This window comes from Musa acuminata, chromosome BXJ1-5 (genome assembly GCF_036884655.1).
Source record: "Musa acuminata AAA Group cultivar baxijiao chromosome BXJ1-5, Cavendish_Baxijiao_AAA, whole genome shotgun sequence".
NCBI lineage: Eukaryota > Viridiplantae > Streptophyta > Magnoliopsida > Zingiberales > Musaceae > Musa > Musa acuminata.
In genome coordinates this window covers 42,218,238-42,236,641 of record NC_088331.1, presented here as the reverse complement: position 1 = coordinate 42,236,641, position 18,404 = coordinate 42,218,238, and the positions used below count along the sequence as shown (strand labels likewise).

The 18,404-nt window shown below is 34.3% G+C and overlaps 1 protein-coding gene and 1 pseudogene across 1 annotated transcript; both read right to left on the bottom strand.

Annotated features, from left to right (window-relative positions):
- Positions 1-691: 691 nt before the first annotated feature.
- On the bottom strand, positions 692-6,589 carry LOC108952828 (FHA domain-containing protein At4g14490-like; annotated as a pseudogene).
- Positions 6,590-10,440: 3,851 nt separating this feature from the next.
- Positions 10,441-11,632, bottom strand: LOC135675111 (transcription factor MYB2-like). Its single transcript, XM_065185383.1, has 3 exons — positions 11,454-11,632; positions 11,212-11,341; positions 10,441-11,121 (listed from the first exon to the last, which is right to left on the bottom strand). The coding sequence occupies exons 1-3, from the start codon at positions 11,596-11,598 to the stop codon at positions 10,626-10,628; spliced, it is 771 nt and encodes a 256-aa protein (XP_065041455.1). The 5' UTR covers positions 11,599-11,632; the 3' UTR covers positions 10,441-10,625.
- Positions 11,633-18,404: the final 6,772 nt, after the last annotated feature.

Below are 18,404 nucleotides of genomic sequence, written 5' to 3'. Positions count from 1 at the left end.
TGACATGGGAGACTTAGTGAGGTGAGATCGCTTATCGATCGAAAACCGTTCTGTTGGTGAGGACCCAATTCAAGATGACCACATAGGCGAACTAGGATCTTCCTGGTTGCAAGGTTTCTCCTTGGGATTGGATCACCCGAGTGTCCTCGGGTATAGGGTTGTCTCGTGGGGTCGTCTTTTGACTATTAGCGATTCTACATGACAGGCCGATACGATCTCTTTGATGCCTAAGTCAGTGAAAGGGAGAAGACAACCGTGTAAGGACAAAATGTTCTAATATCAATGAAAATGAAGACAACCATGTCTACCCTGGTGTGATTGTACATATTGATGTAAAGTACACAAATATATAAGGATCAAAGTTCAGGATAAGATTATAAGGATGCTTAAACAATTCTAAGATACTTATTTAGAGACCATTTGTCTTTCAGAAATAACCAAAATCAGAATCAGTGCAAAAGTGAAAAACAAACTACGTGAAAAGGGGATAGACATTTCCTACCATAACTTCAGTCACTAGATGAAAGGAAAACAAAACATATCATTTTAAGTTATTCTTATCTTCACATAATATATTTATTTGGCGTAAATCCTAGGGGGGGGACTCTTCCACTGGAGAATAAGAAATTGCACTTACAAATAGTCTTCTTGTTCTTTAACAAATAATAACTCAGCACCCAAATATCTGCAAGTGATACTATTATTTATGTAGTGAAAAAAAATACTTAGCAAGGAAAGAAAATTCACATGTATTTTAATATATGCTCATGAGGATTGAAGAGAAAGGGTTGTCAATTTTGGCACACCTTTATTAGCAAGAGGTGGAACTCGTTGCAATAAACTCATCAAAGCGCTGAGCCTTATCCCTCGAGCTCGCAATAATCTCCTTCGCAACATCATAGATCATCAGAGGCAAAAACTTCTCCATTCGATCAAAATCTTCTTCTTCTTCTTCTTCTTCTTCTTCATCCCTTGCTCCTTGCTGGTTCTTCCCATTTTCCACCTTCCTCACTTTCCACTATTACATTCCCCTTTTCAACTGCTTCGGAAGCTTGAACGGCTTCTGAATCAGCAACGTGAACTGAAGTAGATTCCTTCATTTCCTGTTCGTCGTCGGAAACCTTAGCAGCAGTATACCTCGTCACATGCCTTCTTCCCCTCACCCTCCCCTTTGCCTCTACGACTTCCGTCACCTCTTCTCCTACGCTCTCTTCCACAGCCGGGGGTTCCGAGACCTCTTCTTTTTCTCGAACTGCAGGAGCAGCAGCAGCAACAGAAGCAGAAGCATCAACCTTCCCCCTCGGCCTTCCCTTCCCCCTTTGACCACCCCTCCCTCTGCACGAACCACTTCTTCTTCCTCCACAACCGGAAGAGGAGGCGCACCCTTCCGCGGTCGCCCCATTCTCCGGCTCATCCCGCTCCTCTCCTTGTCATCATCGTCATAAACAAAATCGAGCCTTTCCGCCGCGAGGATCTTAATGCCAACGGCCGTGGCCTCGCCGATCTTAACGGTGTCGCCGTCGGAGAGCGGGAAGGGGGCGGAGGGCGGGATCTTGCGGTCGTTGACGAGGGTGCCGTTGGAGGTGTCGAGGTCGGACACAGCCCAACGGGAGGCGTCGTGGAGGAACCGGAATACGAGGTGCTTCTGGGAGGCGCCGGGCGAGGTTATTGCCCTTGACGACGAGGCCGACACGGGCGACGGCGCCGGCCTTGCACTCGATGGTCTCGCCCTTCCTCGGGCCCTTCTCCATTTGGAGCCGAAACCCCACGCCCTAATCCGTCGAGGAAGGGGAGGAGGGAGGCGGGGTTTCCTCTACCTTTCAGAATTATAATGTCAGTTTGCATACACCAAACACGCAATCGAATCAGTTAGTAAAATGACAGCAGTGTCTCAATCGGTCCAGATGCGGGGAGGCATGACAGCGGATCGGATCTATTGATGCATGAGGGTTATCGGATCCGTTTAAACTCGAGTCGGATTCCAATTAATAAAAGAACGAGCAATTGAATAGAATTTGGATATGAATATTAATTTATTTTTAAGTTTATTTCTTGTATTTAATATGAATAAAATGTAACTAGATAATTCTATTATCAATTTTTATATATTAATACCCATCTAGAATTCTTCTTGTATATTTAATATGATACTAATGTTTAATTATAATCAATTAGTGTTATTTTATTACTTTAGGGCAAATTTGGGGTAATTAGGTTTAATCACATCTTCCTAACATATGATTGGTATCTTAAGTTTATGCATAATTAAGGTCATTAGCTCATTTTTAGCCCCAATTTGAAGATAATTTGGCCTAATCATGGCTTATAATTAGTTGCTTTGTTATAAATTTAGTTTTTCTTAAATTTATTTTTTTTATTTAAGATGAATAAAATATTAGTTTTTCTTAAATTTATTTTTTGTATTTAAGATGAATAAAATATAATTAGATGATTCTATTATTATTTTCATACCTTAAAACCTACTTAGGATTGTTTACAAGTATTTATTATGAACTAACATCTAATTAGTATTATTTTGTTACTTTTAGGGTCAATTCGGAGGTATAATATATGACTAGTATGTTTCTCTTAAGTTTAGATAATGGATACTGTTAATGTTATTGGTGAACTTTTAGACTCAATTTGGGATAATTAGGTCTAATCACATCTTAAAGTTAATTATTTTATTATTAATATATTTATTATTTAAAGTTTTTCTTGTATTTAATATGATTATTATAGTCTATAACTATAATTATAGCTAATTACTATTATTTTGTTACTTTTATGTCCAATCCACATCCTCAAATGATCATAAATAATCATAATTTATTAAATTGATAAAGCTTGAGATCATGTAAATTGTTTAGAGAACCACTATTATTAATAGTATATCCATTGCAACTACAATAGTTATGATGATAGAATAATTTATTTGAAATTATATTTAATTGATAGATATCGCGATATCTCATAATGATCGGTCTATTCGAGATCAAAAATATTTTTGAAATAACTTTATAGTAGACAAAGATTAATGTAGTCATTTAGGTCCAACAAAAAGAGCTAACATCTGTGCTTCATTAGAGCGTCACTATATATATAAGGAAGTCATGAGATATCAATCAATTAACTCATAATAGGAGTATAATAGTGGTAGTGGACTATAGAGACTCGAAGGAGTGCTAATTGTTAAATCTCATATTTTGATGATGAAATTAATTGATAAATTTAATAAACAAATGTGTTATTGAGCCAAATACTTCAATTATATATTTGGACCACCAAAGAACTAAATATTGAGTCAGGGAATTAGACATTATGCTAGAAAATTATCATATAAATATTGATCTAGATGATTAGGCGGCATATCAAAGAACGGACCTTATACTAGAAGTTTAGACATCGTGTTAGAAAGATCGAATATCACATATGAAGATATGATGTAGTGACAAAGTTGACATGCTGAAGGATTAGATGATATGTGGAAGGTTCGAACAAAGTATTGAATGATTGAATGAAATGTTAGAAGAATAGATAATACATCGAAAGCTTCAAAAATATGCTGGATGAGTGGTTGTTGTGTCAAGATCTTGGTTGAGAATATTTTAAGCTAATTTAAATTAGAATTAGGCTCAAATAAAGCCTACTTATTATGAAGGTCATTAAGCTCAATGTTGGACTAAATTTGGATCATAAGAAGGCTAAACACGTGACTTAAACTGGGTAGGGCAATGGTGGTATTACTTATGACAATGATAGTATCAACCAAGATTAAGTTTTGTGATGTCATGTCATACTAATGGGGATAGTACCATTAGAGTACAACATTATGACTTTGTATAAAAAAATTACGATAATAGCATAGTATTATAGCTCTATCTCAAAAATTATGATAGTAATAGTCTATATTTGTAATTGTATTTGAAATATTACAATAATGTTACTGCACAAAATCAATGATAGTACTACTTATATCTTGAATCTTAAGAATTTAAAGTTTTGACTCTATTTTTTAAATTATTTTGGGAGTTCTAAATACTTTACTTGGGTTTGGTTGATGAAACATTCACTCTTAAGTTTGCAAAGTATTATAACTCTCTTTTTTAAGTATTGTTTGATATAACATTCGCTCTTAACTTTACAAAGTATTATAACTCTCTCTTAAGTTTTGGTTTTATTTCTTCCTCCCTCTTTAAGTTTAGTTGTAATGCTAAGCAATAAGAAGTGAGAGATATCTTATAAAAGAATGTGTATGAAGGTTCTTTTTTAAACTTAAAAAATAAAAAAGTTATAAGAAGGATAATTAATTTTTGTCTATTAGTAGAAAGATGAAAAAAAATAGCCTCAAGAGAAGAAAAATCGGGAGTGGACGTAAGTCAAAAAAATCAAACTATTATAAATCAATTTATATTTTCTTGCTTGTGAATTTTGACCGTGATCAGTTTCGTATTATTATTCACTTTACTTGCAACTCCTACTTATACTCAATATTTGGTTAGTCATGTTTTTAATATATATTTTTCTCGACCAAAATTTAAAATCGATTAAAATTTACTATATCACTAATTTATCCCTCCTCCCCTCTCAATGTCATTAACATCCTAACAATTTATATGATATCAAATTCTAATTTTTTTATTTGGATTAACACTCAGAGAAAAAAAATAATACTATTTTTTAACAATCAAGAGAGACACTTGATTACACATCCTCCATATTCAATATAATAAATTATACTTCTTGGAATATTTAAAATGAGAGTTTTCTTACATTCACTTAATCATGATTTATGATTTCTTATGAAAAATAATTTTTGAAAATATTATGAGTTTAATAAGATTTCTATATGTGAAATTGCTTTTGATATTTGGTATACTTTGATAATTTCTTGTGAAGGCTTAAGTTCACTTGAGTATGATTTCGAGTATTTTATGATGACACCAAAATAATCTGTCGATGATATGTTACCCGATTCTTGGATATTGTTAGTATATTAAAAGTTTTTAGTAAATCTTTTTCATCTATTAAGGAATATCTATAGATTATTTCCAAAGAATTGGAAGCAAAGATAACCATAGCTTAAGAAGAAAAGGATGTAAACAATCTTCCATTTGAAAAACTCAAAAGGTTACATGAGAAGATGTACAAAGTAAGCATATGCTTCGCAACAATGGAAGAGATTTTCTACTTGTGTTGGTTTCTACCTGGGATGAACATCTTCTGGAATTCTCATTAATTGATCTTTGAAATTTGCATAAATAAAACATTCATTCTCTATACATTAATTCATGTCATATAGTGCTATTTAAATGAAATTATTTTAACATATTCAAGCTTGCATAGAAGTCCTCTGCATTGCTTATGAAGCTGATGAATGCAAAGAAACTTCATTGTTAAAGCCTCTACTTTTTGTTTTAATTTGATTACCTATCATTGACACCTCCTGTATGCTTGGTTAAAACTAAAAATTAGAGCTGCTATCAAGAACTTTTCTCTCATGATATGGGCAAATGCCAGTGCATTTAAGCATATATGGTTTTCTTTTGTTCTAATTGGCAAATTAGCCTAGCTATATGTTGGCACCTCTTGATGGGTCAACATGGAGCATGCTGACATCTTTCTATTATGGCTGATTGGCCTTGTAACTGTGTGGTTGATACATTCTGTGGAGGTTCGATTATTAAGTCAACTTCCTATTTTCTTTTTTTGTTCTTTTCCTTCAAATTATTTACGTGTTGATTTAATTCTCAGACATATTTAAATTGATTAAAAAGGTAAACACACTGTCTACCACTATTTTGCTATCTTAGTTCTTGTTCTGATCAACCCACAAGTTCTCATAGTATCAATGGTTTATGTTTAAGCTTTAAATTATCGTAATCATGTTGGGGACTGTGGTATGTTTGGTGAGTTCATTATGGTTTATGTTTAACCTTTCAAAGACATGACTTATCTCAGAATCCAGAGTTTCATAAGTTGGTCTATTATGATGTCACCAGATTTGAGTTGCATCACTAGTAAACTACTCAGAAAGAGATTTTTTTTGGAAGTAATGAAATGGTTGCAAAGTATTCACTTATGCTTGAATATTTATTTTAAATATGATCAACTTGCAAGAATTTATTTTGCCTACTCTTGGATGATGTAATGATGGAAGGTCAAGTCAATAGGTATTAGGCTTTAGGAGTATGCCAAGAGAAAACAAGACAACTGAGGAAAGAAGTGGGTCGGAATGGTTTAGTTTATGGTGTATGATTTAAGAATAATAATGGAAGTCACAGAAATATAGAGGATGTCTGAATATAAATAAGCTAACAGCACTTGGCTAGATTGGAGAGGTGTACCTAATGACTTGCCTTGAGCATCAAGAACACAATGAAAGAGCATAAAAGACAGAAACAATGCATAAAATTAGGGATGCTATAATTGCATTAGCAGGATTAATCATCCTAGATTGAGATAAAAATTTAGACATAGAAATAGTATATAATCATAAAAATAAACAAAACATTAGAAAAAAAAATATACAGAATAGAGTTTGAGAAAATATATATTTTATGTTGCTAAAAGATTCCTTTACCTTCATGGTTTCTGCAATATCTACATTTTTGACAAGAAAAAAAAGGAGAATCACAATAAAATTTCAATTTGCATGAGAGATTATTGTGATGCACTTGTGATACTATATGTGAATAATCTTTTCTCACTGTGGTCTTAATTCCTTTATTCAATGGCTCCTACCCTTAGCTGATAGGTTTAGCTCCAGAATTCCTAATTATATGACTACTTTAAGATTGCTTCTTAAATGCTGACTTAATTTAGATCTAAGTAATTAAGATGGGACTTGAAGCAATTTCCTAGTTTTAAATCAAATCCATGATAATCTCTTTCCATGATATAATTCCCAAAAATTATTCCCAAAAATGAATCTACATGTGCTTTGAACATCCATGATTTCTTTAAAAAAAGAAGAAAAAAAAGTGAATACCTTAGTGAGTTTCTTTTAGAAAACAATTTATGATTTTTAATAAGCTTCACCTTAAGGATTATTTATTTCCCCTCCACCATAAAGCACAATTTGTGATGATGATGTGGCTGATTTGCACGATAATCTCAATTTGTTTTGTCATCAAGATGACAAAACTTATATTAGTTACAAATTTTAGTCAATGTCAATGGGTCAAAAATGACTGTTTAATAGAAATTTTTTTATTAATATTTTGTTCATTATCTTGTCAAAATTGTTTCTTTTGGAGTTCTAATGACATCAATTTATTGTGAATCCAAATTTTGTCTCATATTATTATCTTTTTGTCATCGTTTCTTTTGTCAAAATGTTAGATCCTTGTTCTCTTTGTTATGCTTTGCTTCCGAGTTGATAATAAAGAAACATATAGAAAGCATGAGGAATAGTTTAACAGAAAATTAAATCAAACATCATATACAAATAATATATAGAAAAAAAAAAAACCAACTCGTGTTGATAATGAAAGATAACAAAGATATTACACCGAAACATAACAAAATATAGGGATTCATTGTATGAGTATCCCAAGACCATTGAATTATACATGCGTATATATATGGGGTCAATCATATGATATTTTTTATTAACATTGAGATCGATAAATAATTATATATCTAGTTAATTTTAGAGAATTTAAATTTTATATTTATAGTTTTTATTAAGATCTTTTTTATATTTTTTATTTTTTTTTATGTCATTAATATTAATTATTTTATCTCTTCTGATTACTGTATTCAAAGGTTTCGTTAGTACCAAAATTATATCACCTTAAATAATTTTCTCTCATCTTATTTTGTACCGAAATATATTTGATTGTTCATTAAATATCATCTCTTTTATAATGAATCACATAATCGAACGATTTCATGGACTGATATAATTATTAAATAAATCATAATCATAATAAAAAATCATAAAATCATTAAGTAAATTATAATAAAAATATATATGAGTTAATATATGTTCTAAAGTTGTTAATTAAAAATTCAAGAATGCAAGATGTAGGGGCAACTAAGACAAATTTAGTTATTAAAATTATTTGGTTTTAAAAGATGTCTTGGTAGAGATCTTAAATGTTGATTTTAAAATTTTAAAATCGAATCTCACTACTTATCTTTTGCCAAAAAGAAAAGTTTATATTGATTATTTTTTTAACTTTAATCGTTATCTTAATCAAGTCTCACTTTCTCTATACATTTTGAGAGGAAGCAGATCCAGCTATGTTAACTTGTAAATCTGATACAAATATGAAAATTCAATAAATGTTATTTGCATAATGTACTCTAAAAACCGAAAAATCTAAAGTCTCCAACTTGACTCATCACAAACATATTTTTTTTACTGATATTTACATAGAATTAGCAAGTTAGATCTTGTTGTATAGTTAAAATTAATATGTTATTAAGATCTATATACAGAAACAAACTGTCGATCTTGATTGAATGATTATGCAGTCAACTGACATAAATTGGGAATTAGTAATAAAGAAATACAATTGCAATCTGCCCGTTTCAGAAAAGTGGGAGGAGGTTGGCCAACACCGAGAGACACTTACGAGGAAATGACCTCCGCAGCTTTGACCGACTCGATGGGATCCAATTGACTTTTGGCTGTCGCCACCCGTCGCGGGGTGCGAATATGGGTGCGTGAGCTGATCGGTCTGCGTTGAACTTTGTGCACCTCGACGTCGGGCCCACAAAGATTCCCGGCGGCTGGTCGGTGGCGAGACACACGTGCCGGTTTCTGTCGCCGCACGTGATTCACACAGCGGCATCCATTTTTCTCATGCTCGTAACCTGTTACTGTTCGCTACAGGTCTTCTTTTGCTCTCTTCGTTTGCTTTCATTTGTGTCGTTGGCATGGATCGGAGGAGAACCAACCTGATGATATTTTAGCTTGCGTGTTGGATAACGGTGCCACAAAAAAACAAGATCTATAATGAGTCGTTATCTATAACATACCACTATTGATTTAATGGATTTTGGTTCGAGATTATCTCGCACAATGAATCATTTGGGGTGGAGGAGGATTAAGTTGATAATTGTTTCCGTAATCCATCAAACACTCCAAGAGTTACCCAAAAAAAGAAGGGAGAGGTGTAAGAAAGAGAGGATTTTAAATAACCCTATTTTTAATAATCTAGTTAAATATAATAAGGTCATATATTGGTCATTTGAACAAAAAAATAAAGTTAGACAATTATATTTTGAAATTTTTACTCTTTAACCCTGAACCAATCCTAGAAATTATTTTGGCCAGAAGAGGTGACTTAGGTTAGCACCAAAGTGAACTTTTGTATATGTATATATATATATATATATATATATATATATATATATATATATATATATATATATATATATATATATATATATATATATATATATATATATATATATATACACATATATGTATGTATGTATATACAAATCTCACATTAAGGGCTTACATAATGAGCGTGAAATTTAATTTTTACTTGGAATTATTATAATATTGTCAAAGCATCTTTGTTGTTGTTCATATTTTCCATCCTCTTATGTTTCACATTTAAATGTTGAAAAATTTTATTTTTGAGACATGTTAATGATTTTAGCACTCCGTGTGCTTCACGAATAGGATGTGGATGAAAAGGTTAACTTTTTTTAATTTGTCTTGCAAGTTGCAAACATGGAAGAATATTTCTAGGTGGCCAACTATGATGAGACAGTGAAAGAGATGGAGACCTCCACTAATGGATGGTCTTCCACAAGTAAAACCAGCATTTATTACAATAATCCACCACATTATTGGATGTATTATCACATATAATCTTATGTTTCCCCTTAGATAAGTAGCAAGAGTAAGTCCAATTTATTTGCTTCAAAAAAAGTCCTTGAATGGTTTTTTGAAAAAGAATGACATAAATAAGCAAATTATTATATGTCCTCCATCTTAAGCAATTATTACTTATCATTAAATGTGCTTGATGAATAAGGCCTCACTAATAAGAACATTAAAATCTCTCTCTCTCTCTCTCTCTCTCTCTCTCTCTCTCTTCGATATATGCTTCCACTGTTAGCACTTTGTATCTGTTGTTGCATGTCCTGTTGCATGAAAGACTTCTATTTGTGTTTCTGCCATTTTATAAGAAAATTAATTTTGAGTCACAAAGAGACCCCTCATAAAACTATTTTTGATGAATTCAAGGGAAGTCATGTATGATTTGTTTTCAAGAATGAATGCTTAGCTTTTACAAATTATTGATCCTTTTTAATCTTGCATTGAAGGAAATCTCATTCATGTATGTATACGATTATAGAGTTTAAAGAGTTGCAAATGCAGTAGATGTTACTGAGACTTTTGAGACCTTTCTTTGGTTGGAGAAAGATATTGGGAAGAAGAAGAACATATCTACTTTTGACAGATTCCTTTTAGTGTCAAAGCTTGATTACATGTTAACCCAAAGAATGAGGATTACAACTCCAGTATTCCTCTTAAAAGAAAAATAATAAATATTAAGTTTTGGGAAAAATCTACAAATTTTCTCTTCTGTAAACGTATGCTTAGTGTTGTGTCTTTGTTTACAGTACTTCTTAGTTCCGTCTTCCTCATCTTCTTAAAACTGTTGCTGCAGCCACACGTCTTCCACAGTCCACAAGTTGTCTCCCCACATCCCTTGATCGAAGTCCGGAAACTCCAGGTCAGCATACCCGTCCGGGATCGGCAGGAACTCACCGAGCTGGCTCACGTCAGCGCTGTTATCCTCACCCCCCTGCGTGCCGCCGGCTGCGAAGCCGTCGGAAACCGCAGGCGGCGAGAATTGAGTCCCGAGCGTGTCCAGCGACGACGACCCGGCCGTGCTTGAGTTCTCCGGCGGACCGCTGGTAACCGGCACCGCCACATTCTCGTACGCGGCGGCCGTGGGGCCGCCGGAGGTCGCGCGGATCCTCTCGACGAGGTGAGGTATCCACAGGTATCTCACGACGTCCTTGAACTGCTTGCTGTTGACGTCGCACTTGAGCTGCTTCGCGTGCTTCTGCACCCTCGTCCTCCAGTAGTTCTTGATCTCGTTGTCGGTCCTCCCCGGCAAGTGTTGCGCTATCTTGGACCACCTGCGCCGGAGTCGGCCGTCCGTCATGCTCGCTCTAGCCAAGACGTGAGAAAGGATTGGCATATAGGGGGTTACCGGGGAGATGGCTTACCGGTTTCCCCAGCGGCAGTGGAGCTCCAGGATGAGGAGCTGCTCCTCCGGAGTGATGTTGCCGCGCCGGACGTCGGGCCGAAGGTAGTTGAGCCATCGGAGCCGGCAGCTCTTTCCAGTTCTTTTCAGTCCTGTTCGATTTCAGGGAGGAAGATAAGGATGCATATCCCTTCTTGCTACGCAGAACTGATTCTGTAGGAATTAGCTGAGAAGAATCAGTAGGAAGTGACCTCAAGTCAGTACCTGCGCAACGAGCCAGAGAATTCCAACGCCCCTCGCCATGAACAGTAATATAATTCACCAGAATAAGGTCCTCATCCACAGTCCAAGGCCCTCTTCGCAAGTCCAGCTCCTCCTCACCACCACAACTCTTCCCATGGAACTCCATCGACTCTTCCACTATCCCTGTAACTGTCCTCCGAAGGCTGCAACTGCAGGGGATGGGGATGGGGATGGGATCGTTTGGTAGCAGTGTGGAGCTTATATAGAGGGGAGTGTCAATAGAGTGAGGCGCAATGGGATGAGGACGAGCTCTTTAAAGCCTAAAGTGGTGGCTTTTGATACAAACCGAATATCGTACTATAACCCTTTGAAGTTTGACTTCTCTTCTCCGCTCTTGCTCTCTTCTTCCGTCATCATTTTTATCTGTGTCACGGTACAGCAGCAAAGGCGCCCGAGTCATGTCGAAGGTTAGAGTTGCCTGATTTCTCACTTGAACAAGCAGCAGGGAAGTTCGATTTCCACACTCGAAGCTGAGAAAAATGTGGGCATCACAAGCGATACATCAAGTCGAAACCAAGTGAATTAACAGTTCAAAGTAGGACCTCCTTGGCTTAACTTGTGGTGATCTATCTGTACATACATGGGGGTTGACGTCGTTGAATGGACTAATTCTGTCCTTAGATGCCACCAAGACAGCTAGCATTTACCGAGAGTGGCAAGACGGAATCTGATGCATCCAAGATTGATGTCATGCAAGAGACAGATCCAGAGACCTCAAGTCCAACCGCGGCATTGATGTCATGCAAGTAATGTTTGATGAAGAGCGACTGGGAGAAGATTGGTTCATCCAACAAAACCATTGATATCTTCATGTCAACAGTGCTTCGTCTTTGTCCTCTACATGGTGACGAGACTTCCTCTTAACGACATTATCATGTTTCACGTGGGAACTCTAAGCGGTCTTCGTTAGGGAGCATTATTTTTTCTGTGTCAGTCTTCGTTTGCTTCATGCTAAAACCAATAATTCGGGTGAAATTTCTAGGCATTTCCTCTCCTGAAGAATATTAAGCTATCAAACGTAACATTTGCATTTTACTCGACTGTATCGAGAACCATCATCAAGTTCATAGCTAAATCAAGCCACTGTTATCAGAAACGACGGTCGATGTGCTGCGAAGTGCGTTAATCTCCACGAAAGGGATGATAATACACGTTTAAGGATGTCTAATGATTAGATGAGGCATGTAACATCAGCCAGGAATCACAAGGCTGGCCATGATGTACGCAAGGCATCTCCACGAACAGCCACCGAACGGTATTAGCGGCAAGCAAGACATTTCCACAAACAATCAAAAGAGTATGTAAAAATTGACCCATTGATTTATTGAAAGTGAACCGCTGATAAAGATATCCAATTTGAAATAGTAAATCAATCCGAAATCGGACGTGAGATTGAGCTGAGATATCATATGAGCCGAGGATCGAGGTACATTGTGCTGCCAACAAAGGGGTTGAGACTTGGTGCTTGTTTTTTATAGAAGATTGTATCATACAGAATAATTTACTGAGAGAAAGTATAAGAATGCAGAAAAGGGCAAGAAATGTGAGACAGACAAACATATTACTTTTCGCAGAAAGCCACTGTTGAAAATGAACCAAATCTGAGGCATGACTTAGTTTCAACTATCAAAAGAGGAAAAAAAATGTGGAAGGAAAAGAATTATGTGAAACACAGATAATATTTAGCCGAAAACTATTGATGAAAATAGATTTTTTGAGTCATGAAAATAATACTCTATATTAAACCTATTCAAATCTGCTATGGACCAGCAGAAATCTCAAATTCACTGTGAGGAGATTTCATTTGAATCTTGTCCATACCATGATGTAAATCTTTGTTGCTACAGTAGCTCAGTTGCTGGGAGACACAGCATGTTGTTGTACCCCCACTGTATGAACACATTGACCAACAAAACATCCTGATGCTGTGTCCCCCATGTTTGCATTTACTGCAAACAAACAACAAAAGTTTGGTACCTTGGGCTTTCAATCTAATCAAGCTGTGTTTGGTTAGTAATTTTGTCCTGTCATGAAAGCTATAGTGTTTGTTTTGCAAGTCATGGAACCTGAGTTCTTCCTGTTTATTCTTCCTTCAGAAAACTGTGTGATCAAGTCAATTTGTGGTTTATTCATTATGAGACAACACCATACTATTCATTATGACACCTAGAATACATTGTTCATTCTAACACATCCTAGAAATCACTTTCAATCATGCAAAAAGAGTGTTTCTTGACACTTGACAAGAAATTCTCCAGTTGTCAACAATGTGCATCTATTGACTTATATTAAATAAATGATCTTAGTGTTGACACATCTGCTTCAAGCATCCTCTCCCATCAGTACCTTATGAGAAACCATATAATATGCAACATTTAATTTGATTGGATCAAGTCTCAAGATGGATGGAACAATATAATATTCCAAAGAAGTAGAAGTTAATTAACCCTTGATTGAAAAAGAAATTTAACATGGAACAAGTGGCATAAGGCATGGCAACAATTAACTAACTTTGTCTTCTTCAATTTTGTGGATGTTTTGAGTGTTGTCTTAATTAGATGAAGCGTCTTTGACCAAAACATCTTTATTCCTGTGTGGATGATAGTTTCTTAGTTTTCTTTTCCTTTTAATCTTTTGACCTTCAAAAGCATATAAACTAATGGATTTCTTGTTAATTGGGTTGGCCATTAAGTCCCACTTGGGCATAAGAAACTCACTGATGATGAGGATTGTTATATTTAAATCCAACAACAATGATGTTAATCTAATTATTTGGCCTTTAATGTACAATGGAATCTAATTGTACATATCATTTATGATCTAATCTTATATTTTTTAATGTCTTCTTTTTTGTTTTCATGTCACTCTTGATGAGTCATTTAGGTTTTCCACCTTCATATAATTATTGAAAATTTACTTTTAACTTACATGAGATTGAATGCCAACACAGGCTGCTTAGGTTACTTAATGTATATTATGGGTTAAATTCAATATATATAACTTAATATGAGACTAATCTAATTTTCTTTTCAAAATCTTCATTCTCTTAACATCTCTCTGTTCATGCATGACTTGATTGTCTTCCCTTTATTCATAAGGAATAAGAGTATTCATCTTTCTCTTATATTCTATGTAACGCACTTGGCCTTACTCTTTCTTTTTCTAAATTATTTTTCTTTCATAAATATTTTTCTTCACCTAAGACATCTAAATATTTTTCATTTTTTTTAATTCTGACTCATACTTTTATAACTTACCAACACATTGAGATTTTAATTTAGTTGATGAGTTATCCAAAAGCTTTAGGTGGTAAATTGTGAGTCAAACACAATATTTACCATTCAACTATTTAAATTTTTAGTAGTAACATGGGATTTATCTCACACGCATGAAGTGTTATATCAACAATAATAAATCCTATATGGAACTCCAAATCATTCCTAAACGTGATGAAGTTAGCAAAGGAATTAATCAATCAAATCCAAAGCCCTTTGAGTAGCTTGCATGGAGGATGCTAAAGTAGGGCTTGGATTTCCCATCTCATCCGAAGGTACGAAAAGGCAATTAAAGAAAGAAAACGACGTTGGAAGGCGATCTACTGCCTTTTGCTATCCAATTATATTTCGACATGTGCCTTGTTCTCTCAAGCGAGCTATCATCCATCCATCCACGCCATGAATAGGTAATTTGATGCGAGTAGTCCGAGGAGATGAATTGGAGCTCAAGTGCATCTTATTATTTTTAGAATTCAGTTTCGGATCCTGAATTTTCAGAATCAAAATCAAAATCAAATCGTTTTGATTTCGGTTTAAAACGATTATATTTTTATTATTTTTAACTAAAAATAATTTAAAATAAAAAAAATTATATATTTTTAAGTCGTGAATTGTCAGTTCAAATCGAAACAGATAGTTCCGATTCTCAACATAATAGAATTGCTCAAGTTTAATTCTGGTTTTGATATGACATATACTATACCTATTAACTCTCACTTGGGAAATTGAAGAAAATGATAAAATCATAAATTAAATTAAGAAGTAAAGAAGATGCATTTCTTTTTCTTTTAAATTTATCTTTAGATATGGTTCTTTTTATTATTTGTATATCCTATAATTTATAATGAAATGAAGAAGATATTCATGATATGGTGCTCCTTATTTATACATATAAGGAGGGAGAATTTTTCTCAATAAAAAAATAATATTTTCTCGTATAGTTGAGAAAACCTTAGCTACTTATCTTAAAAAATCTTAGCTACTGTCATAAAACCTCCTCGAGTTTATTTTATTCTTTAGAACCATGGCGTTTGATTTGGTTTTTAAAAGTTTTTGTTATGATGTAAGATAAATTATTAGAAGTTTTCAGGCCTTTTAATAAGAGGATCAACCTTTCCTAACTAGATTTGATAAAAAAATATGTTAGTTTATGTTTCAAGCTTTCAATATTTGTTAATGGATCAATCTATATATTATTAAATTAATATCTTAGTTGTAAAAAATTATGATGAGATTTTTAATCCTCAATCTTTGGGAATTAAGTCTGAAAGTGGACCATCAAACTAATACTTTATGTATAAAATATCTTTAGCTAGATAAATTTATTGAATTAAGTCTTAGACTAACCTTAATAATAAATTCAAGTAATACCACCTTCAAGTCAATGTTTTATGTATAAATTATTAGATAAGATGATATATTATGATATGGGACATGAGAGAGAATTTTTTTATAATAGAGAAATATAAAATAGCTGAATAGAAGATAGTAACTAAAAAATAATAAAACAATAAAATGATAACTATCATATTCATTCTTGTTCAAAGAGAAAACTCTTAGGATAAAAGCCTTTACCTCCTTTAAACAAATGTGGTCTCACACTATTCACACTCAAGATTAAAAAAAAAAAAACTCATTTCATTGATCTATTTCTAATTAATTTTCATTACAATATTTTTACCCCTTTTTATAGGCTAAGTTCAAGAAAAGAAAAAAATAAAAAAATAAAAAAATTATAATTGAATCAAATCAACTATATGATTTGATTTTCCCTAGAAAAAATAATATTCTTATTGATACGCTTCCATCGTCATGGAGATCAATCTTCATAAAATCTTCCATGAAGATTCAAATCATAATCATAATTTGATTTTTAATTCTTTTTATATATTTTTTTTCATTGAGTAAACTAGGAAATTGGTTTATTTTTCTATTGGATCAGAGTTGTATGTTACCATGTTGCAACTTATGTTATGCAAAATAACCTCTAAATTAATCATATTTATTTAAATATGAGAGGAATAAAATTGCCCGAGTTCATATAATTAAGATATAATATCTATGCTAAATCAAAAGATTGTTACAATATGATGTACGAGGAGAGTGATAAAAAAAATTTAATTGAGAAACATAAAAGAAAGGAATAGAAGATAGTAATTAAAAGATATTAGGAAAATAAAATGATAACTACCAGACTCATTTTAGCTCAGGAGAACACTCCCAAAAACCCATCACACCACTCATACTTAATACGGGAAAAAAACTCAGTTCATCGATCCATTTCTAATTGATTTGTATTATAATATATTAGAAATGAGTCGGCACTAAGAGCGGGGGTGAATTAGTGCAGCGAAAAAATTACCTCGTGAAAACTTTTATTCGATTAAAATTAATTTTGACGAAAACCGCTTGGAAAAGATATTAACTTTGAAATAGTATTCGTAAGCATAGTGAAAGTAAAGAAAGTAAAACAGTTTGTAGTAAGAGAAAATAGTAAGAACAGAAATGCAAACTATTTGATAGTGGTTCGGTCGTCGTGACCTACATTCACTCCGCTGATTCCCCTTCCGTCGAGGCCATCGACATCCACTAATGATCTTCTTTTAATAGACGAAGATCAACTACCCTTTTACACCTCTCTTCTCATTTTCATAAGTTTAGGAGTCAACCTTTTACAACCACTCACTCCTCTCTAAACAAAATTCTAAACTTCAAATTAGAGGAGGGATTCTCTCACGTGATTTCTACATAGTTTTCTCACTTTTAAGCTCTCTGTGATTCTTTTAACCGGGGATGAGAGAGGTATTTATAGGCCTAAAGTTGATTCAAACTTGGAGCCTAAAAATATCTCATCTCGGGTTTTTTTTTGTACGAGCGGTACCATCATCAATGTCAGTTTGACACTAATACTACACTGGGCGGTACCACCTCCTGATATAGTCTTGGAGACTATGCCACCTCTTGGGTCACTGTTTGGGCCTTTTCACTTGACCCAACATAGTCTTTACATGGGCCCAACTGGCCCCTGATTGGGTTGGCCCAATTCCAATCTCAATTATATGCTAACTACGAATTCTAAGACATACACTAATACAAATAAGTCTGATAAGTCAAGGTTTCTTCCAGCGAGCTTCCGACGAACTTCCGACGATCTCTCGGCAATTTTCCAGTGGACTGCCGACAAGCTCTTGGACTTCACAATGATCTTCTTAGTGAGTTCCGACGAGCTTTTTTTGTAAGCTTTTGGACTTCTCGGTTGGTTCCGATAGAACTTCCGATGAACATCCGGATTTTCGACGAACTCTCGAACTCCTAACGAAATCTCGTTCTCGACTCCAGGACTTCATTTTGCTTTATGCCTTGCTATCATAGTTAATCCTGCATACATAAAACACACTTCGATCTAGACAATTTTTATTAAGCATGAATCATGTTGTCTGGCATGTCATTGATCCATCGACGCTTCGTTTGATTCTTCAGTCCATCGTCCTCTCTTGCTGCCTATTGCCCAATCGGCTAATTGACCTCCGCAACTCCAATATCCTTGGCGTAATATTTGCTCTTCTTGGCCCGATATCTGAAATTATGGTCCGAAGCTTTCTATCGATACGTCGACCGATCCTCCGGCGCGACGTGC